Here is a 22,546-nt window from a genome sequence, read left to right as displayed (position 1 = left end):
ATTTGATGAAGCTGATACCCATCTCTTATTCTAATACAAAATTAATTATTTATTTGGAATGTAATGTAGCTAATTTCTACTTTTGTCTTTTCTTTCGCTATTTGTTATGTCGTCGCTTGGCTGCGGGCCGATTGTTGAAATTGAAAGATAAGGCGATAGACAAAGAAGACATAGGGAGTATGGAGCTATCCTATTGGTTGAAACGGGTGGTTCCTTTAGACGAAGGGAGAAAATAATGGACTAATTATCGGGTCCCTCGTAGGTTGCTGTTACTTAGTCTATTACCTACCTCTTTTGTCCAATGCAACCGCCCGCTATCACCAATAGGATCCCTCTATATTTCTTTTGTCTTCTTTGGCTATAGCTTTGTCTATCAATTTCAATAATCGGCCCGCTGACAGAAGGGCGTAACTACAGATTGAGATGAGCCCGGAAAAGCATTGAATTGTGTGGAAGACAGGGTTCATTGCAAAGTGTAGCTACGCCCTTATGTCAGGTAGGCGACGATGTGAGCTACTAATAAAAGTCATTTTAAAGTGATTATAAATGATAAAAAAGTGATAAGTAATTAGAAACGACTCAGTGTTTCCTGCTTAATCATGCGAAAATCTATGTTAATATTTGCAACACTAAATATTATTAATGTGAAATTCAATGATCAAATGCGAGTAAAACAGCTTCCGCTGTGAGCGCTTCGTTTCTTGCCGATCTGAAAAAAAAAGATAAACAAAAGAAAATTAGGTAGTTTGAGGTTTACGGAATATAAAACGGAAACTAAGCTGAACAGTTTGAAAAACTGTTTTTCCTACTGGTCTGAAACTATGCAAATAGAGGAAAAGTAGTTTAAAGTATACAAGAAAAAACACTAAATAAAACAAGGTGAAACAATTTTGGAGGGTATGGATTCGATCGACATGAATCGATCGAAAAATGAAAACGTGAATCGATCGACGTGAATCGACATCGATCGACATGAATCGATCGACACCGATTCGATCGACAAATTATTAAAAAACCGGTGTCGACTCGATCGACATGAATCGATCGAAAAATGAAAACGTGAATCGATCGACCTGAATCAATCGACACCGATTCGATCGACAGTTAATTTAAAAACACCCGTGTCGATTCGATCGACATGAATGGATCGAAAAATAAAAACGTGAATCGATCGACATTGATTCGATCGACAAAATTTCGATCGACTCACGGGTTTGTCGATCGATTCAAGGGTTTGTCGATCGATTCACGGTTGTCGATTGAATCGGTGTCGATCGATTCACGTTTTTATTTTTCGATCCATTCATGTCGATCGAATCGATACGGGTGTTTTTAAATTAACTGTCGATCGAATCGGTGTCGATTGATTCATGTCGATCGATTCACGTTTTCATTTTTCGATTGATTCATGTCGATCGAGTCGACACTGGTTTTTTAATAATTTGTCGATCGATTCACGTTTTCATTTTTCGATCATACCCTCCAACAATTTTTACTGTGTTCGTTTCATATTCATCTGATAAAAAAATAAATGAAAGTAAAACACAGAGAGCAAAACTAGTGTCTTATTCGAGAGAGTAATAAAAACGCAGTCAATCAATTTTCCTCGTGATTAAAATGCTGAAAATTATCTAACCGCATCTCTCGTCAATTCAGAAAAGATACATACAAATGAGAAAGAAAAGCTGACGTGAAGCTTTTGAGGAGGGGAAAAAATCTGGCTTAAGAAAAAAGTTTAACAGTTAACAGTCTTTACAGTTTAGGAACTTTATTTTAGATTTTTAAAACTAAAAGTTTTTGATTTCAAAAATTTTAACTTTTACATTTTAGATTTAAAATTTTTACTTTTTAAATTTCATAATTTTTATTTTTCAATTTGATTTTTATGTTAATGTTTTACATCATTTCTTCCATTTTTTCAGACTCAATAGATCAATAGTGTATATATACTATAAATATTGTAGTAGTAGGCATATAGTGAGTAGTATGGTAGGTAAATAAGTATAGTAAGTACAGTAAGTAAGTAAGTAAGTAAGTAAGTAAGTAAGTAAGTAAGTAAGTATAGTATAAGTAGTAGTAAGTATATAGTTGCGGTAGTAATTATATATATGTATTATTGACCTATTGAGTATGAATAAATTGGAAAAATGATAAGTAGCATTAAGATAAAAATAAAATTGAAAACCAAAAATTTTAAAATCTATAAAGTGAAAAGTGAAAATTGAAATTTAAAATTTACAATATTAAAAATTTGAAATTAAAAAATTAAAAAATAAATGTTTGAATTGTAGAGCATATAAATTTTAAACTATAAATTTTCTTGCAGTAGAAGTTAAGAATAAGCTGTTATACACAGTGTACTCACGGATTAGAACCTGTAGTGTAAGCGACCACTACAACACAAGACAACACAACACAACACCACGCAACACTACCGACTGACCAACTGACTGACCCACTGACCTGCTCACCCATGAAATTACTTCGCTTGCTGAAACCAAACTGACAGAAATTTAGGGTTGGGTTTGCCCTTTTATAATCTCGTAAACTGCTGGCCTGAAGCCACCACAAACAATCCCACCCTCCCCCCCTGGCTGACCCCTCTCGCAATTAGGATGTATTCCAGAAACTTCTTCCTTGTTTTCCAATGGCGGAAAATCCGAGCTTTGCGGGATTTCAGGAAGGGGTGCATTCCATCACTTTCGGATGCGGCCAGGCGGGTTCCTTTGTTTCACTGAGATGGATGATGGATCTTACGTGTCACTGTAATCAGGACATGGAAATCCCCTGTTTTGTTTCTTTGGCGGTCCGGTCAAGAACCTCCGGGCTGCAAAACAATGGGAAGGGGGGGGGGATCGTAAACAGGAAAAAGAACACGGAAATTAATTATTTCGAAAACACATCCGTTACAGTGAAAAAGCAAAAAAATACTGAACTGCAAAGAGAGAGAGAGGGGCGGGTGGCAAAGTCCAGAGAAAGTCTCTAAGTGGGTCGAATTTTGGAAAAAGGAACCATCGCAATTACAGTGTTGTAAAAAGATTGCTTCTTCATAATTATCAAAGAAATCTCCCAGAATAACAAATGGACTACATTTTGCAATTTGGAAATATAAATTCTAGCTCAGTTTAAAAACAATGTATGTGCCATTAGTTTCCCAATGCATATGAGTGTTTATTCATATGAGCCAAAATGTATAATTCCAAATTGCAAAATGCAGTCCAAATGTTCTGGCTTCTCACGAAACAATTGTTAGTTTTGAAGGAAAATACTGAAGGTAAGTTCTAACACTGTACATAGATTATAAGTAATTTTAAACGTACAGAAGAAGGTGCACGATCTTGAAAACACTGTAATCGCGCTGGTTCTTTTTTGCTAAATGCCATCCAAGTGAATTGCGTAGTTCCTCAAACAAAAGCGGTGCGTATCACGATAATATTAATATTATGTCTTGGTGAGGTATGGTATGGATATTTTTCCTTGAAATATTTAGATAGTTTTGATGAAATCGCGATTAAAATTCATAAACAAATTTTTTTTTTTTTTGGGGGGGGGGGCACAAATTCCCCACGAAATTCCCGTTTTATCTCACAAATTTTGGCAACGTCCGAGGGCTCATAGGACGTTCTTTCGCAATACAGAGTTCGGACTGACGGGATTTGAGTGTTGACTTCAAACATTTTTTCTGCCGATTGATTTTTCTGGCTATCGATGAGAGGTATTCTACAGCTGGACCTGCTCTCCCTAGATCAGGGTGTCTACAGATCCGGAAAACCCGGAGATTACTCTTTTTTTAGGGTGGCTCCAATGGCGTGGCGTGCTTTGCGATATATCGATTGTTATGCCATTTAAACCTAAGGAAAATGATCGATGAACAGGGTGTTCGCTACGAACACCTTAATAATCGATTCTTTACCATACGTTTAAATTGCAAAACAATCGATACATCGCAATTCACGCCAAGCCATTGCGTGGCTCGGAAGCAATCGTAATGCGTGTTTTTTAAAGACAGCCTGGAAAGTATGCAATCTCTTGCGCACTAATTCTTTGTCTTGCATCAACGCACGTTTTGCTTTCCTTCTTAATCGTTAAAGTCTCCTAGTAATTCTGTCGCGCTAAGGAAGAACGCCGTATGAGCATTCGAAACTTGCCAAATTTCCTTCAGTAAAATGTTCATTTTTGAGTAAAGTTATGAGCATTTTTTCTTGAAATTTTCAGGAGCTTTAGGTGAAATTGCTAACAACATAATCTGAAAAATTGGGAGAAAAATATTCATACATTTACTAGGAAATTCGTGTTTTATCAAAGGAAATATGGGATCGCCTGAAGGTTCATACGGCGTTTTTCCATAGCACGCATCGCATCGCTAGCAGTATAGGATCTATGGTTTGTAACCATTGTGTTACACTGCACCGTTCCGAGTCTATCACATGGGGACTTTAACGCAGGAGTAGAAAAGTAGAAAAGCAGAAAAGCAGGAAACTTTAGGTGAAATTGTAAACAACATAATCTGAGAGAAAAATATATAAGTTTACCAGGAAATTCGTGTTTTATAAATGAAAATTTGGCAACGCCTGAAGGTTCATACGGTGTTTCTCCTTTGCACGGCAGAATTTGCCATGGAAGATTCGGATGAACACCGGCTAAAAATAGGCGGATTTTCATCAAGTTCGACACAATTTCATTTCTGTCGATCGTATTAAACAATTTCCATCGGAAGTTCCAATCTTATTATACGTTTAATTTTAAATCATCATAATTTGTTCAGCTTGAACTAAAACTCAACTTAAAACAATACCCAAAAATAGGGCAAAAATTCCAAATCTGTGGTGGGCGCCATCAGGCCTTCCTACTAACTAAAATACCAAACTAAAATACTAGGTTTTCCGTGAATTCAGGCAATAAAATATGGCAACACCGGCTTTTTTGGGGGGCTTTGAATCCAAAAAAGTTTTTTGAGGAAGGTTTTGAACACCCACGTCAATTTATTGTCAAAAAAATTAAACTCTGGCGTAAGATGAGTCGCTTTTTTAAGCCATTTTAAATAACGACGAAAAACAGGAAAATTCTAAAAAGTTTTTTTTAACAATGAGCGCAAAGTTTGACATCAACGAAAATTGGCCAAAGTGACTCTCTTACATCCCTAATGAATATACTTGAAGAAATTTTTTGTCCTCCGAAGGGATCGGTATGAAACAGCGCTTTGAATGCCGAAAAACCCGCATTTTTCGCCAAAATTGGCTTTTAGACCCATGTTTAGGCCAGTGATAGACCCCGAAATAAATCGGAAAAGACCAAACCATTATGCATTCCGTAAAATATAGACCTTCAATGACCAAAAATTCGCGGAGTTGAGAAATTTCAGGGTGGGCCCAAAAAAGGCCTTTAACGATACCCCTTCTTTACCCTAAAAATTTCGCAAAAGGTGAATAGATATTCAGAAACACGTTGGGACACTGTAGAATTCTTCTTAAATTTTGAAAGAAGTATACCTCTTCGAAAATTTCTATCTCCTTTCAAGATTTTCATTACAGAGGGATATTTTTAGTAACTGCGTTTCATTTTCTTCCGTCGTCAGATGCTAAAGAGTCTCCAGTCTGGGCATCCTCGACTTCAATGGCTCATGGCTCAACTCCCTTGCCATAGACAAACGAAGGGGGAGTCCAGGGGGGCCTGGCCCTCTTAGAACTGAAAATAGTATCATATGCCCCCCCCCCCAAAAAAAATAAAAATTTTCCAGATGTTTTGAATGCAACAATTTGCAAGTATTTTGTGCTGAAAGTATATATTTAAAAAAAAAAAAAAAAAAAAAAAAAAAAAAAAAAAAAAAAAAAAAACATAATTATTCCACAGAAATTGATGGAAAAATTCTTTATGGAAGCTTTAAAATGCGTCCGATTAGTCGTATAAATTCTAAAATTTCTCGGGGGATGCCCCTCGGACCCCCCCCCCCTCCATGCTTGGGGCCCGGAACTTAAAACTGGTACCAGGGCTCGAGATGGGATGTGGCGAGCCTGCATGAAGGCTATTTCAATTGTAATCTTCCGTCGCATTTCTAAGGCGCAATGATACAACTATTTGAACTCTCCGGAATGCGTGAGGTATCACTCCGCATTTGAAGGCGTTTTCAAATCAGCCAAGTTCCGATACCCGGATTATCGTTTTGCATAGTTCATATTCTTTTGTTATGTTCCGTGCCACTTGTTTATTTTTAATCCTCGTTGAAGAACCACCCATTTGCTATATATAATTCTAGCTGAAGCGCACTTCAGCTCTGCATTCACCACTGCAAAAATTTCAAAGGAAATCGACACGCCCAGCGTGCATGGAGGCTATCTCCATTTAAATCTTCCGTTACATTCTTTCGGCGCAATGATACAACTATTTGAACTCTCCGGAATGCGTGAGGTATCACGCCGCGCGGTTTCAAAACAGCCAAGTTCCGTTATCGGAATAATCGTTTTGCATAGTTCATAGTATTTTGTTTCCTTTTCTAACCATTTGTTTAATTATAATCCTCCCATAAAAATCACCCGTTTGCTAAATACAATTCTAGCTGAAGCGCACTTGAGCGAATTCATGACTGCAAAAATGATAACGGAAATCGAAAAGGCCAGCGTGCATGAAGGCTATTTCATTTCAATTGTAATCTTCCGTCGCATTTCTAAGGCGCAATGATACAACTATTTGAACTCTCCGGAATGCGTGAGGTATCACGCCGCATTTGAAGGCGTTTTCAAAACAGCCAAGTTCCGATACCCGGATTATCGTTTTGCATGGTTCATATTCTTTTGTTATATTCCGTGCCATTGGTTTATTTTTAATCCTCGTAAAAAAACCACCCATTTTTTCTCGGGGGATGCCCCTCGGACCACCCCCCCCCCCTCCGTGCTTCGGGCCCGGACCTTAAAACTGGTACCAGGGTCCGAGGTGGGATGTGGAGGGCCTGAGCACGAATAGTTGTATCCCTACGCCGTCATCAACGCACGATATATCCTTTGCTCTGTTCCCATGTTGTGTTGGTTCCGTCCGTCTTATTTGTAGTGGTGCTTCAAGGGATACGTTAGCAAGACAGACGAAGATAGGAGGGATGTAATCGAACCTTTTGTTACCTTTTCTCTCGAATCCAAGCGATACCCCATTGACGGCATCAAGCGGAGCATTGCGAGTTCACACATTGCGCCTTCAATTTTGCAGATACAACACGGACATCCATCAAGCACGAATAGTTGTATCTCTGCGCCGTCATCAAAGCGAGTCCTTTCTCTTACTCTATTTCCATGTTGTGTCGATTCCGTTTGTCTTATTTTTAGCGGGGCTTAAAGGGCGGCGGGAGCAACACAGCCAAAGTATGACTTGGATTAAATAGTTGGCCAAACTAGGTATCGGGTGAAAAAAATTGGGTTTAGTGTCTAGCTACCAGTGCTCTGCACTCATTCCGATCAGATCCCCGCTAACATCCTTAGGCAATGTGAGTGGCATGGAAGCAGTACACTGAAAAAAAATTCTCGGCGTTTTTATCAAGGTCCGTTGGTACCTTTACAATCTCACTTTTTTTACCAATTATTGGTAATTTTACCAAGACAGACTGGTAAGCTTACACCGAAAAAAATAATATGCTGTTTTAGCATCTAGGATGTCAAAAAAGTGTCTGGTGATCCCAAGATGCTGCCTTCACTGCCCCGCAGTTACTTTTACATCCTGTGAATGCAAATTCAACTGCGGGGGCAGTAAAGGTAGGATCTTGGGATCACCGGACACATTTTTGACATCCTAGATGCTAAAACAGCATATTATTTTTTTCGGTGTACCTAAAAACCGGTATTTTTACTGATTTTTTTCAGGTAAGAATACCACTTTTATTGGTAATCAATTCCCGGTAACTTTGCCATTTTATCTCGATAATTCTACCACAGTCGATAAAAAATATTGGCGTTTTTACCAAGGTCCAGTAAAATTACCGAGGAAGTTCAATAATTTTACCGAGATTTCTCGGTAAAATTACCAATTCCAAAAATGGTAATTTTACCAAGAAAAAACTGGGATCAAATAGAACCCTGAATTCTTGGTAATTTTACTCTTTTCTTAGTAAAAACACCGAGATTTTTTTTTCAGTGTACTAGTTGGATGCAGCAGATCCAGGTCGTGTTCATTCGTTTAATTGTTAGACATAGCATTAACGATCTGCGTGCTGTATTCATCCTGACGCAGCTTCCCCATAATAATATGTCTAGGCAATTCAAGAGCCTAATCGAGTAAAATATGCTGGCGTGAACAACTTGTTCGTCTCAAACAACTTTATGCGACAAGCTCCCGTTATTTGCTAAAGGTATCCTTGATTTATAATGATTTTTTTTTAATTCACAGTAAAAATAAAAACAAACACGAGAAAAAAGAAATTTTACGATGGATTGATGTGGATTGAAAAAAATGATTAGGTACCTACATCTTTTTTATGTGTAAGATTGTAAAAAAAATAATAGTAGTTTTAAGAGTAGATAAAAAGTCGAGGAAAAAGGTTCACGAATTGTACTTCGAAGTAGCCGCCCGAAAGAAAGAAGATTACCTAAAAATTGAAAATACAAATAAAAAAGAATTATTTTCCCCCTAAACACGCGAGGTGAGGGGTTTTTCAAGTCTCGAATAATCCAATTTTTCTCCTGAGGTACATATCTTTCCCATAATATGAGTCGCTTTAAAGATACCTACGTAACCAATTTTTAGTAACCCGGGGGGGGGGGGGGGGCAGGGCAATTGATGAAGTTTGATTAAAAACATTGCGGCATGCAAAAACTTGTTCGCAAATGGGTAGCGTTTTAAGACAGAAATCCCATTAAAGTGCAGTATAAAACGTTCGCCAACTGCACTCGAGCAGAGTCGGCATTTAATATTGAGCGAATCTTTCTCATGCGGAAATTTAGCTGCATATGCGAAACCATCCAATTCTGGGACGTGGAGTATAACCTATATTAACGGCACCAGCTGTGACCATCCTGAACATCTGAGACGATCCTTAGACAAGCAAGGAGGTATAAATTCCTCAAAGCGTGTCGTTGCAGAAATAGTCGGAAGTCATAAACCGTGCAAAATCTGTCCTCGACATTGTCATCATTGTTCGGCCTTTTACATTGTTTGCGACACGCAGGCTGTGGAACGGAACTTGTACGTGACGCTTCGATTAATGTAGGAACAAGAGAAAAACAAGATCATTTCAGCTATCAGCTTTTTACAGTCGGACATTTTATGCTACCCCATCTTATCATGTAGACAAGGCGAACAACAAAAAACATGAGGAAGGTAAGGGTGATTTTAGTTTTTATGGTATTTCAAATTTTTTGTTTCGCTCTTTCGTAGCATGCTCATACTTTTCCTTTTTGTAAATTTTCCTTGAAATTTTACGTAAAGACCAAAGTGAAGATCAATGATACTCCCAAACCACCAAACCACGTATCTCGTTTGCGGTGCTTAAAAATCCTCCTCCCTTCCTCCCCCTCCCCCACCACTGATACTATTTGGTGCCAAGTTTTACGAAAATCCGTCGTACGGGAGCTGAAATAGGCGAAATAGCATTTTAGCAACTTCCGCGCGGCGCCGCACAGTGGATCGAGTCAATAGGAGAGGTCGGACAAAATTTGGAAACTTTAAAAGCTTGTAACTCCGTTTATAAAAAAATTTCGAGTTTCTAAAAGTGGCTCCATTGGTTTCATCGTGAAATTTTCTTCTAGAGACACCCCTTAAAATTTAAAATCTGACGAAATAAACATCAAAATTTGCAGTTTTAGTCCAAAAATTCATGTCCGACCTTTCCCATTGTTTCGATCCACTGTGCGCCGTTTTGAATTTTTGAATTTTGAAAATTTGAGTTTCTCGTCAAAAAAAAATGCGATTTCGAACGGAGTACCACACTTAAATCAATCGAACAGGAGCCGAGATAGCAGTTTAAGCCATGTCCGTTTCCGAATTTTGAAAACTTGACTTACAGCGAATGACTTCCAAACTCTAAGTTCAGAATCAGAGTTCTTGCTAAAAATCGAAGCAATTTTGCATGTATCTTATGGTATGGTAGCATAGCTCGATGGAAAAAAGGTAAACGTAGGCGAACAGATTCTATCGTACCCGTCCGACATGGGTAAGTAAGTATAGGCACAGAATTCAAGCCTTTAAGCTATGCCACCGAGCGCCGGCGCCTAGAGGCGCCATAAGCATTCGGTTTCGTTCAGAAAAATTTCCGAGAATAAAAATTTCTTCTTCCATACTCGCTGCCCCATTCAGTATAACCACCCATGTTGCCATATTGGACCGATATGCTAAAATCAGTACCTAAGCCTAGGTAAAGCCTCTTTCCTTCACGCCATGCTAGCGTACGATACATGGAATGGAGAATTTGCAAGGGTCTGAAATTTGATGAATTTCCTGTTTAAGTGGAATCCTCTGAGTGAACTGAACACGAAGATACCCTTGATTCATAAATTGAGCGATTATTAGAGGAGATATGACAAAATAACCGATTCTGCTAAAATACATGTGTTTAAATGGGAAATGCCGCCAGATGACGTCACAAGGCGGCGCATTTTCTCACTTTTAAATCAATTGTTCTCCAATTTCCCATGTCAGAAAAAAATTATGAAAAATATTGCGAACTCAGCTCATTAGGCACTTTCAGATGAAGCAATAAAAAAATTGCGTGCAAATTCTCCATTGCATCGATTTTTAATGAGGAATTCCAAACTGAGGTGAGATCTTGGCTATCATTCGTTTAATTCAAATTTCCAAAATTCCAAAATCTAAGATGGTGTACGTGGCCTAAAATGCTGTCTCAGCTCCTGTTCGAGAGATTTTTTTGGAACTCAGTATCGGGTATTTTTCACGGAGAAATTTTTTTTTTTTTTTTAAAAAAATTCATTTATTTTTGTCAAAATCAATTGCAGTCATTTAGGTTGAAAGAAATTAATTTACGAAGCCTTTGGATTGGGCATGCAGTCATGTATGAGATATTACAGGAATAGAGGGTGGCTGGGGAGAGCGGGAGAAGCACAGATCAAGTTCAAGCTATTGAATTTGTACAAATATTTATCATCTTCATTATTTTTACAATTAAGATATTACAGTCGAGCCTAGCTTTCTAATAAATAAATTCGACGGGCACAGCACAGTACACGGAGAAGGCAACTAGTATCCAGGCGTCTAATTATGACCAGGCGTAGTGCAATGGTTTTAATCATCACAGCATAGTAATCAATATAGCTCACACTTTTATTGCTTGCCTAGACATAGCCCCCTCCCCTCTCAATCCCACGACCATTTGCCCAGCGCTCAAAAAGGAGGGAAAACGTCCTGAATATGGCTTCTAAATTTGGCGCCAAAACCGTTGATAACGCCCCCCTCCCCTCTAACGATCAACGGCCACGCGGCGCTTGTGGTGAGGATTCCTCGGTACTCCAGAGTTCCACGTCTGACCTTTGTGCGAACTAATTGAAATATTTTGGAAATTTCAAAATCTATTGCGTGATATTTTATGGGATTCTCAAGAATAATGATCGAAAATAAGTTCGGAAATTTCTTTGCGGCGAGGTGTAGAATATTCAAATGAGAGAGGGCGCGCAAAGGACAATCGATCTCAGCAAGGCTGCCAACATATCGATTTTCCACGAGGCTCGTCGTAAAATTGATGGTGCGCTTTTTGATCATTTTTTGATGACAAAATATATTTAAAGAGACTGATTTTAAAATTAATGAGCAAAAATTGATAAATATATTCTTCAAAACCATTTATGTGGAGCTTACTCTTCGTAAAAATCGTGAGTCAAGACTAGTGGAAGAAACAAAAGGTTGGCGCGCTTGGAATAATCGAGAAAATCACGTGACCCACGCTAAGTTTGTCAAGATTGCTTTTATAAACAGTGAATTTGTGAAAGTGGCTCTTGTGAATTGAATGGATGAAATTTAATCGAAAAGTTTAAATTACTTGAAGTTAGTGTGAAATTAATAGTGTTTTATCATGTCTGACCCCAGTACCGAAGTTAATTCTGAACCCACCGTCCCTTCGACCGAAGAGGTAATAATTTTGTGCGTTCGTAGATTTTCACGAGGATAGTCCGTGACTCCGTGATATCACGTCTGTGTTAGGCTTACCACAGGTATCCATTGCGGTATTAGGCTGTGCTGTTGGAATTATGATAGTACTCCATGTCTCGTGCCGCTTTTTGTGACGGAAAATCTGGATAATTTTTGTAGAATTTTACGGCTATTTCATGATTTCTGACTCTGATCTTCGATTGTCTGCAATGACATTGTCGGTACGGGTAGTGAGCTCATGGGAGCCATCTCTACACCGTCTGCCCAATGGCTGGTCGGGGTTAACGATCCTTTGTATCTCCGCTCTTGGTCGCATTAATTATTTCGACTGATCATTACTTGCTAGTCATACTCTCTGTTTCTGTTTTGCGTTATGCCTTTCGTCGATTCTCTTAAAATGTTGAACCTAGAACATGATATTAATTTATTTGCAATTTTCCATTTATTCCATGCAGTGTTTGCAACACTTGATGCAAAAAATTCCCTCTGCAAATCTCTGTGGACAGCTGCTGTTCTCAAGCTCATCAGGTGTGGCTCTATGTTTAGCATGTTCCCACCTAATGATGAGTGCTAACTTAATTTCCTAATTGCCTCTGAAGAAATGAAACTAAAGCTTCCTCTCATACTTATCATCATTAATGTCTACCATTTTAAAGTATGATGCCATTTTTTGCAACGCTAATTTCCCTCCACGAGTGAGGCCCAACTGTATCTTCGAAGCAACAAGCACTCGCAGAATTCAAATGAAAGATTCTGCTCCATCGCTATTTCTTTATCTTTTTTCCTATGTAACTCAAGCACTCTAAAACTAATACACTTTTCCTATGCTGAGAATATTAATGATTCCTAACCATGGGCAGAATTGAGTGCTGCTCATTCCCTAGCCTAGTCCAAGTAGTTGCTTTTCAAGAGTTCAATGAGATTAAGAGTCAATTTTTGGCCATTAGGAAATAGTGATCGTACAATCTTCAGACATTTGGAATGGACGTGGCAATGAATAGTTTTGAGTTAATGTCTTCGACTAATTCTTATCACGATATATCCTACATGTAAACAATTTGAGTAGATATTATAACCTCAAAAATCAGTTTCTGCCTGCAATAAACTGCGCTATTTGCTGTTTAGTTGCCAATCCATCAATTTTTCGCATGAAATATCCGCCCACCGTGTTACTCTTTTTTCTTTCCTTCCGCCGGTGTCATGAGGATTTGTTAGGGTATCTGAGGCTAGATGAATTTGGAACTAGATGTTCGTGTTTCAACCCCATCTCACTTTGTCAATCCAGTCTTCGACGGTTTTCATGAATATCCCATCAATTTCTCTCTCCTTTCATCATCAAAATCATTTCGCCTCACGTTGCAACTCTTTTGATTACCAGTATTGTGCAACACGTTGCGGCTATTGTGCAATCGGCAAATTACTGAAGAGGTTCTTCCGGACTGAACCTCGTGTATCGACTATATCATCGCACAAATGATGTAGTTCACTCAATAACCAGTGCGTAACAGAAATTTCTAACTGGGCTATTTTCAGCAGACTTTCAGCATGTCAAACAAATTTTAATTTAATTGAATTCTCAGGATGTTTTTGTGAAAAACATTTGATTTAGAACTATGTATAGTACATTTTTTTTTTTGTTCAATGTAAGGCAAACTGTCTAGATAGGTGTGTGTTCTTTTTCATTGAAGATTGTGTTCAAATCAATCAAGTACTGATTGTAACCTTTATTTTTCAGACTACTAACACAGATACAAATGACTCTCAGGAAGCAGAAAAGCCAGCACCAGCCAAACGGACAGGAAAGAAAAGATCGATGAACTCAGACTTACAAATTGCGCAGGAAGCAGAAGCTCTTCTTAAGGTAAGCACCATTATTTTATCGGATTCGCTAAGGCCTTGTCTCCACGGGACGTTTTCATGGGATTTGTCCCAAGTTCGAATCGCAGGAATGAAACTTCTGGGATTTTTCCCAGTACAGTCTCCACGAGACGGGGCTCATATAGTTCTGCGACTAGTTTGCGCGGGAAGATAAATTAGTTAAAGTTGAATATCTAACCGGGATTAAAATAATAATTGCACTCAATTGACAATTAGACACATTATTTTAACTAAACAAACATTAACAATGGAGTAATGAATAAAATATCGTATGATTCGTTTTCACTTCTTCTTCTCTCAGTGGGTCCTCGGGGTACAAGTACCATACTTGGCACTGGGAAAAATATTGATTAACTCAATATTTTTCCCAACTTCGTAAGTGGGATTTTTCCCAGGGACAAATCTCGTGAAACGGCCCGTGGAGACAAGGCCTTAGTATCTTGTTTTCATGTTCGTGTACATCAGACTGATAAAGCACAAGGATTAAGTGTCAATGGCGAGGGAAAAACTAGAACCCATCAGGAAAGAAAATATATGTAGAGAATTGAGATAATTGATGTTAGAAGAAGAGAGTCTTGCCTTTTTTGCTTCATAAAATTGATATTCTTCCCTGAGCTCTTAGGAAAAGTCTAGAAACTCAGTGAAAAATGAAAAGAATCTGATCCTAAGCGTCGAACTACCTTTCAAAAATCAGGTAATGAAAGAAGTTGATAATTCTTCAAATCATGTAAGTATTAGACAAACGGGTAAAAACAATCACTTTAATGTGCTCACTTCTTTCATCAGTCTTCATTTTCATTTGCAGTCAATAGATCATGAAGTTAGATCATGTCATCATTTTTAACTCAAGAGTACACTCTCAGCAGAGGAGACGTATCAGTAGGTTAATGAAAGTAAGTACTCATAATGTAAATCATAATAGCATAGAATTACTCAAGTTATTGGAATATTTAGAAAACTATACTCATTCCTAATTAAATTGCCCCCAGTTCAATTTTTTTCTCATTAACTTTTGTCTTTTTTCTTCAGGGACTGTCAACTCCAGACACTGAAAATGAAGGCCGTCGGACAACAAGATCTCGAACTCGAGGCTCAACCACACCTGTTGCCACCCCTCCGCCACCTAAAAGAGAACGCAAGTCGGCATCTGGAACCAGAGGAGGTATCTATTTTTTTTAATTTATTTATATATTTTTTTTTTAAAAGAAAATTTGTGTCACCACTTTGACTCTACGGGAACTTGCCAGGGGTGGAGATAACCTCAACAAACTATTTGAATGCAAAGGAAAGCTAGCAAAATAATGAAAAAACATTCGGTTTGAGGATTCAAATAGCTTTTGAAACTGAATTTGTTAAGACGTCATTTTTTTTGTTTTTGTTCACAAGTATCTAAAAAGCAATGAAAAAGGTCTCCCCAGAGACCTACTCATTAGAGCATATATTTCTCCCGGCAAACAAAATTTACAATTTTCTTTATTTTTTGTTTCACCCTTTCTCAGCTTAATTTTCTGTTTGAATGGAACGTCTTGTCCCAGTTTATCTGAATGATGTTACCAAGGCCGATCATAACGCAGTGCCTCATCGTCGTACGCGCTCCTGGAGTTAATCTTCAGTTGTAGCCGTTGGTTTGATGTGTCTGTAATGATAGAAAAAATTCCTGAAGCGATTTCTAAGAAACTGACAGATCAACACATTTTTGCTACCATGTGGTACCCGCCGAACTGTATTTTTCAAGTATTCAGCTCGAAGCGCATGAGCATCAATGTGCTCAATTATCTTTGTATATTTTGTGACCACATGATCTTGAGCACTGTATTTCTTAGCTTTAACATGTTTTTAGTGTTGTTGATTTTTACCCAAAAATCGATTCAATCGAAAGTGCCAATTTTGTCCAAAAAATTGATTATTCCCTGAAAAGTCAAGGCCGAAAAATCGCTGTGAAGAAAAAATAGATTTTTAGGATGAGTATTGTGCTGTTCATTTTTCCTAAATTCTCGCATCACTGAGCGTTGAGTTTCGTTGTTCCTTTAATTGGAGCAATTTTGATACCTTCTTTTAGTTTTGAAGAATAATTTAGGCCTGTTGCTACCAGAATTATTCAGGAGTACCTGAAATTTTTGTTTGTAAAAAATCGAAAAATTTCGATTTGTGAGTAAAAAATCATTTCAGCTGCAAAATCGTGTGCAAAAAGTCGATTCAATTTAATGGATTATTTTGTGCATAAAATCGATATCTTTCAAAAATCGAAAAAAAATCAACAACACATGGCTATTCTGTTATCCATGAATTTGATTTGCAGGTAGAAGAGGGCGGCCGAAGAAGGAAGAAGTAGAAGTAGAAGAGCCAGAAGAAAATGATACTGCAGAAGAAGAGAAGAAAGAAGAAAATAATGTTGACGGAAAGGAAAACAATGTTGATGCTAAAAAGAAAGACGAAGAACCAGAAGAGAAGGAAGAAATAGGTGAGTCTTTTTTTTCTTTTGTCTGCTCAAGGAATACAGAATGTTAGTTAGCCCTATCATTCTGAAATACCTTTTTTCCCTAAATTTTTAAGCAAAAGTATTTTATATTTGTCCTCTTCCATCGTCATATGTTGAACAAAAATCACTTGTTTCTTGACACCTAGAGCCTTCCTATTTTTACAATTATCATTCCTCTCCTCTTGTCCAGGGTTGCATAATCAGAAAATTTCTGCTCCCAAGCATCTGTTATATTTTGTACTGCAGCAAGCTTCCAAAAACCCATTGTCAGTCCTGTTGGTAAAAATTTTCCCCAAAAAATCAGGATCATTCTATTTGAAAGGGATGCAAGGCAGAAAAAATTTAAACCTTTTAAAAATTTTCTGAGACATTTAATCAATCTTTTCGTTCAAGCTTGAACAAGAATTGAGTCCTTCCTGGAACCTGAAACTCAGTGTTTCTGCACCACTTTGAAGAAGGGAGAATAAAAAAAGAGGGGAAAATTATATTCTCAACTCTACATTCCTATAGCTTAAATTCGACCAGGCTAACTACATTACGTACCAACCAATTTTCACTTTTAACAGAAAATTTGCAATATTTTGCCTCAAAATTGTGTAAATATGTACTCTGTAATTAGAGGAAATTCTCAGAAAGTTTCAAAACTTAATGTTGCTCAGTTTTCTATTGGAAAATGAAACACAAGAGGGTGTTAGGTAATATTTATGTAATTCGATTATGCAGATCCCAGTTATGTTGTACTTGTCAAAAGTATTCAAGCACACTTATCAGTGGCTTATTCGTCCATATATCTGTATTGTTCAAATGAGCTTTAAATTAATCCAAAGCTGCTGTTTTGATCATTCGTAGACGGTGCAGAAGAAAGCACAAAAGAACCAGAAGCAAACTCGGAAAGTGAGAAAGAAGTCTCGACAACCGTTGCGGAAGCAGGAGAAAAAGACAAGAGCAAAGAGGAGAAACCAGAACCAATGGAAGTCGACGCAACTGATGCACCTTCAAAACCAACTCCTACACCAACCCCTGAATCAAATAGTTCTTGTGTCAAGAGTGAAGAAAAAAGTAAAGAGCCGGTATGTATTTTGAAATTCAATTCAGAATTCATTAATGATTTCATTTAGTTTCTTGCATTTTTTTATGACAAGACAGTGGCTCATTCTTTTAACTACATAGTAGACAGTACCATTTTTTTTTGTAAAAATAAAACCCCAGAAGTGACGGTTACAGCCACACAATAAAGCCACAGTAATGATTTGTACATTATGATATGGTCATCTTAACTTTTTTTTTAATGAAATGACATTCTACCAGGGAGTTTTAAAGTAGTAATCCAAGTATCACTGATCGTCCACTTGCCATCCAGATAGAAACAACATTTTTGCCATGGCATCATGAAACTTCAAATGGCCTATATCAGCGGTATTTTCCTCCAGGCAACAAAATGCAGTAAAGCTGAAATAAAAATAGATAAATTTATGTTTTCGCCATTGAGTTTTGTAAGTCCGAAAACTTGCCGAGCTCTTCGTGAGTTCTTCAATGGACTCATGAACAGGTTATTCGTTTTCCTCGAGATGAATGCATTATTTTTAAACATAGTGTTTTGAAGACAGCTAGGAACTTTAATCGGTTATGGCCTAAAAGGAGATTTTTCCATGCTGAGATGATAGCTGTCTTGCTGAGGTCTTTAAAATCTGGCTTTTACTACCTATGCATTTGGTAGATATTGTTCAAGTCAATTTTGTCTCGGTCTCTTTTGACAGTAGATGAAATGTTCTTTTATTTATGTTCTTTTAGGAAAAGAAAGAAGAGAAGCCAGTTGAACCCCCAGTAGAAGAAACTAAAAAAGAAAATACTGAAAATACATCACCAGTTGTTGAAAGCGGAGACCAAAAACCTGCCGTAGAAGAAGAAAAGTCAGTAAAGTCAGCTGTTTCAGAGGAAAGTGCACCTCCGAAAACAGAATCAGACCCTGTGTCAGAGCCTGTTAGCTGTCCGTTAATCCCTCCCACGGCGAACTAAACTTCCTCATTCTCTGTTGACTGCATTTTGTAAGTATACTCATATCCTCTCAGCGCATGTAGTATTTTTTAAAAGAGATTCTTGAAAGGTGAAGATGTTGCATAAAGATTATATAATTCATCATCTAATCATCATAATTCATCACCATCATATAATTCATCTGTGTAGTTTATGAGTTCTCTTCATCATGAAATCTAATGAACTGTGGAACGAAAGCGTTCAATTTAATTTTATTTTGGAGCACTTTGATTCAAAATTTTTCCCTAAAATTTCATGCCTTTAATGAATGTTGATGGTGAAACTGCATAAATACATATCTCTGCCTGAGGCGTTGCAAAATTTCGGTCATACTTTATTTTTTACATCAAAAACTGCTAAACACAGGGTTGCCACAGAATTTAGAGAATAAAATTCCCGGTTTGCTCTGTCACATTTTTGAAAAATTCCGAGACTCTTGAGGGTATGCCACATGCTCAAAAAGACATGATTGGAATTAGTCTTCAGGCACAATTGTTGTTCGAAACGTCGAACCCATTCCCAAAAAGGAAGTAAAGGTGACTTGCCAATTTTCCCCTGACATTTTCTCTGGCATTTCCAGGCTTTTCCTGACTGTTGCAACCCTATTAACATCATTTCTTGAAAACTTCTGGGATTTTTCCTCTCCGTGTAAGAAGTTTCCTGTGAAAGTTTCAAGCCATGACTTGGTTCGGTCTGCTTAATAATGAAATCAGAGCAGAGATTTTGAAACGCTGTAACCGAGATATGCATTCTTGCAGTTTCACTGTCCATGTGCAGAAAATCAGAATAATAGTTGCTGAATTATTTTTCCCCTATCAAAATCAAAAAGTATGCTTGCAGGACTGTGGATTCTGCATCTAAAAGCGCGAACGTAGCAGGCATAGTGAAATAGGGCAGACATCCGTTAGTGGATTAGGAAATGTCAAGGAAACTGGAGAAATTCTTTTTATTCAGAATTTAGTGGAGTGAGTTAAGTGAGGCTCATTTGTAACATAGCTGTGCTCTCAGAGAAAAATGTGGAATATTTTAAAAATCGAACCGAACTTATGTGGGCTACATTTAACTGAACCCAGGAACCCAATGAAAACAAACTTAAGTCCGCGATATTTTACTCCGGAGAAAAGAAGGGGTTGCACCAAAAATCTCGAGAAATTTATTCTCCCTAAAAATTCATCAGACAGGAACGGAATGTGTTCATCTCTGAAGAGAAGTGCTCTTCAAAAAAGTTAATCAGAAAAAAATTAGAGTTCTGTTGTTTTTAAATGAAATGAATCAATCGTGCTTGTCTTAAAAAGTAATTTGTGTACCCACGCCCACACTCATGCTTACCTTTCTTCTGTTTTACAGGTACATTATTTCCTGATTCCAAAAAGTTCATCTGTAGTACTAATGACGCAAGTTTTTTTGTTCGTTTTCCTTTATTTCATGTCGAAATTGTAAAGAAGAGCACGTTGAATCTTACCAAAATTGAACTGGAAACTACGTATTATATTTTGAATCAGCTTGTAACTATAACTAATCTTTATTAAGAGGCTTCGGTCCTCTTTATGTAATATTTTTAAACCCATAATTTTACACTATGATGTTAATGTCTAGTAAATTAATGTTGCATCTTGTCCTACGAGGCTAATTCTTTACTTTTTGTCTGTGGGTAGCGTTTGACCGAAATCCTTGTACATTAATTTCTTTTTGTCAAGCGCTCCTCGTGGATCTCTCAATTCTGATCAAGAAGATAAACCTCTTGATCCTAGCTACTTTCTCTTGATGAGATATATTTGAAAGTTTGTGAACAACATCATACACGAGAGTAAAGAATCAGATCTCCTTGATATATTTCTCATTACTAGGTTTTCCTCATTTTGATTTTTTTAAGCTGATGTTAAATTTTTTCTTTTACATTATTTTACTTTTCCTTTTCCCTTATTTCAAGGAATTTTGTTCTTTCTTTCAATGTGTTATAAACTTCAGATTTTGTGTTTGTGTATGAAAGGGGGAAAATTTATTCAGAATAAATAAGTCATTTTTATTGTAATATAAAGAATTGGAAAGATTTTTGGTTTGTGTTTTCACTACTTTCAATTCCAATCAATTTGCTTTTGCTACATGCCATCTCTAACTTGATTAACTACCAGCCAGGATTAAAAATTAAACACCAAAACACTTATCATTTATTTTTGATGAAACTGTAGGAATGCGTACCTCGTTTGCAGTGCTTAAAAATCTGTGCCTGCATTTTATTTTATCATCGAAGAACTAATCTATGTTATTGCTTGAAAATGTTCACAAATTATTCTTCACACGAAGACAATCTAGGAAGTCAAGATATGACTTTGAGTATTTTTCCATTCAAGAAATGAAGTATATCAGGAAGTCTGTGATGTCTTGAACCAAGATATGTATTCTTTTTTGCGGTTTCACCGTTGATATGTGCATCTGTTACAAAATTTCTTGATTGTGAGCACCTCCTTAAATGGACCGCGTTTAGCAGAAAGGAACCAAGCCACATCTGCTATTGCCAAATTTCATTGGGCAGTTTAATTTTTCACATGATAAGGGTTGTGGGGATTTTCGTGAAAATTTTAATGAATTTTCTCCATAGTACGAGGCAAATTCCTCGATACTTTCAAAAGAATCCGCACAAACGTTCGCTCGTAAAAAATTAAATTGCCCGGCTCAATTTGGCAATAGCTGATGTGGCTTGGTTCCTTTCTGTTAAATGCGGTCCAAATACAAAATGAATCAATTAATGAATGAGCAATGGAATTATATCGCAAACAAATGTATGTAGCTTGGCCTTAGCAGACATCATAGTCTTACTGTTTGAGACCAACCTTGGATAAAGGAATTGTGTTGCGCAGAGGCAATTTTTTGAGAAGAATGATTTCTGTCATGGCTAAAATACACGGATTCATCATTCAGAGCGTTGATTGATGGTCAGGATTTGGCGGCAGGCTAAATCCTGATGTTCACCAAGCAACAAACTCATCAAACTGACGCCAGACTAATCGTGGACTTCGGCCTTCATTTTGTGTTGAAGTATCGGAATTGGAGCTTTTGACACCAAGTACTTCAGGATGCCCAAGATCACGTTTAGAGTGGCTTGATTCTCACATAAGAGTTCTCAGTGGCATAATAATTTGACTATTTCACGCCCTGAACATGGTTAACGAAAACTTAAAACTTTGGCCTTTTATTTTTTTTTTTTCCAAACTGCTCGTTAAGAACTCTGAAAACTAAGCTTCATGACTCCAGTCCTTTATTCTTTCCAAGAATACTTGTTTCAAACTTTGAAATACATAATTCCGTTTAGCCTTGAAACTTACGGGCATTTTCATGCCTACATTTTTGTTCCACTCCTTTAAACAATAAGGTCACTATCTCACTATGCAGTTCCCTAGCAAGAGGATTCATTTACCCTAGAACTACGATTATTTACACTTATTTTTTTGTCCATGTTGAGATGGCGGTTCTCCAAAAAAGGATGGAGAAAAGAGACTGAGAAAGAACAGTTTTCTGTCAAAAAAGATTACTTCAGATGATTGATGAAAAGGTTAAAGAAAAAATCAGAGTTTGCTCAAAAGATATTCAGACTAAGGCATTGGGGGACTAAAGCATGCCCTCTTGCAATCCGTAAATTGCTCATAGAGAGGCTAATTAAGCTGGTTGGGACAAAGGAAAATAATATATAGGCAGAAGAAAATTGGGGTTTTACTGCGTTCTTGGAATTTAAAGCATATCAAACAGTTTAGCAAGGCAAAGGTGCTAAATGATAAAAGATGTTGAGTGTTTTAGAACCTTATACTTCTTGGGACATGAGACCGATCAAGAAAATAATGTGGGGAGGTAACGAAAAAACAAAATACTGGTTATTTCTTTCTAAATAACATTTATTGTTAATGATTAGAAAAATAACATGCAGTATAGAAAGGTTCTCTTTGACAGCTCTCGCCTAAAATTTTCCAAGACATTACAAGGGGAGAAATCTTGAATTATTATTGAACCATCAAAAATTTGACAGTACTCCATAAACTGCAAGGGAATCAACTTCTTCTGACGTGAGGGAGCTTTTGAATGAAACTTGGA

General features: G+C 37.3%; 1 protein-coding gene across 2 annotated transcripts; it reads left to right on the top strand.

Moving 5' to 3' along the window:
* Positions 1-9,060: 9,060 nt before the first annotated feature.
* On the top strand, positions 9,061-20,515 carry LOC109037613 (uncharacterized). 2 transcript variants are annotated; one of them, XM_019052376.2, is made up of 7 exons: positions 9,061-9,294; positions 13,808-13,933; positions 14,980-15,112; positions 16,250-16,411; positions 17,279-17,499; positions 18,221-18,474; positions 19,811-20,515. In XM_019052376.2, exons 1-6 carry the CDS (start codon positions 9,286-9,288, stop codon positions 18,443-18,445), a joined length of 876 nt encoding a protein of 291 aa, XP_018907921.1. In that variant the 5' UTR covers positions 9,061-9,285; the 3' UTR covers positions 18,446-18,474; positions 19,811-20,515. The 2 variants fall into 2 exon arrangements, with proteins under 2 accessions (XP_018907921.1, XP_018907920.1); XM_019052375.2 differs by lacking the exon at positions 9,061-9,294 and adding an exon at positions 11,830-12,052.
* The last annotated feature ends 2,031 nt before the right edge of the window (positions 20,516-22,546 follow it).

Source organism: Bemisia tabaci, chromosome 4, assembly GCF_918797505.1.
Source record: "Bemisia tabaci chromosome 4, PGI_BMITA_v3".
Classification (NCBI taxonomy): domain Eukaryota; kingdom Metazoa; phylum Arthropoda; class Insecta; order Hemiptera; family Aleyrodidae; genus Bemisia; species Bemisia tabaci.
The sequence above is the reverse complement of the archived record's forward strand: the minus strand, read 5'-3'. Positions and strand labels throughout refer to the sequence as shown.

Excerpts from the sequence above, each read along its gene's own strand:
- LOC109037613 (XM_019052375.2), top strand. The coding sequence starts at position 11,996 with ATGTCTGACCCCAGTACCGAAGTTAATTCTGAACCCACCGTCCCTTCG. Across the intron at positions 16,412-17,278 it reads AGAAGAGAAGGAAGAAATAG|ACGGTGCAGAAGAAAGCACA; the intron begins GTGAGTCTTTTT and ends GATCATTCGTAG. Across the intron at positions 17,500-18,220 it reads AAGAAAAAAGTAAAGAGCCG|GAAAAGAAAGAAGAGAAGCC; the intron begins GTATGTATTTTG and ends ATGTTCTTTTAG.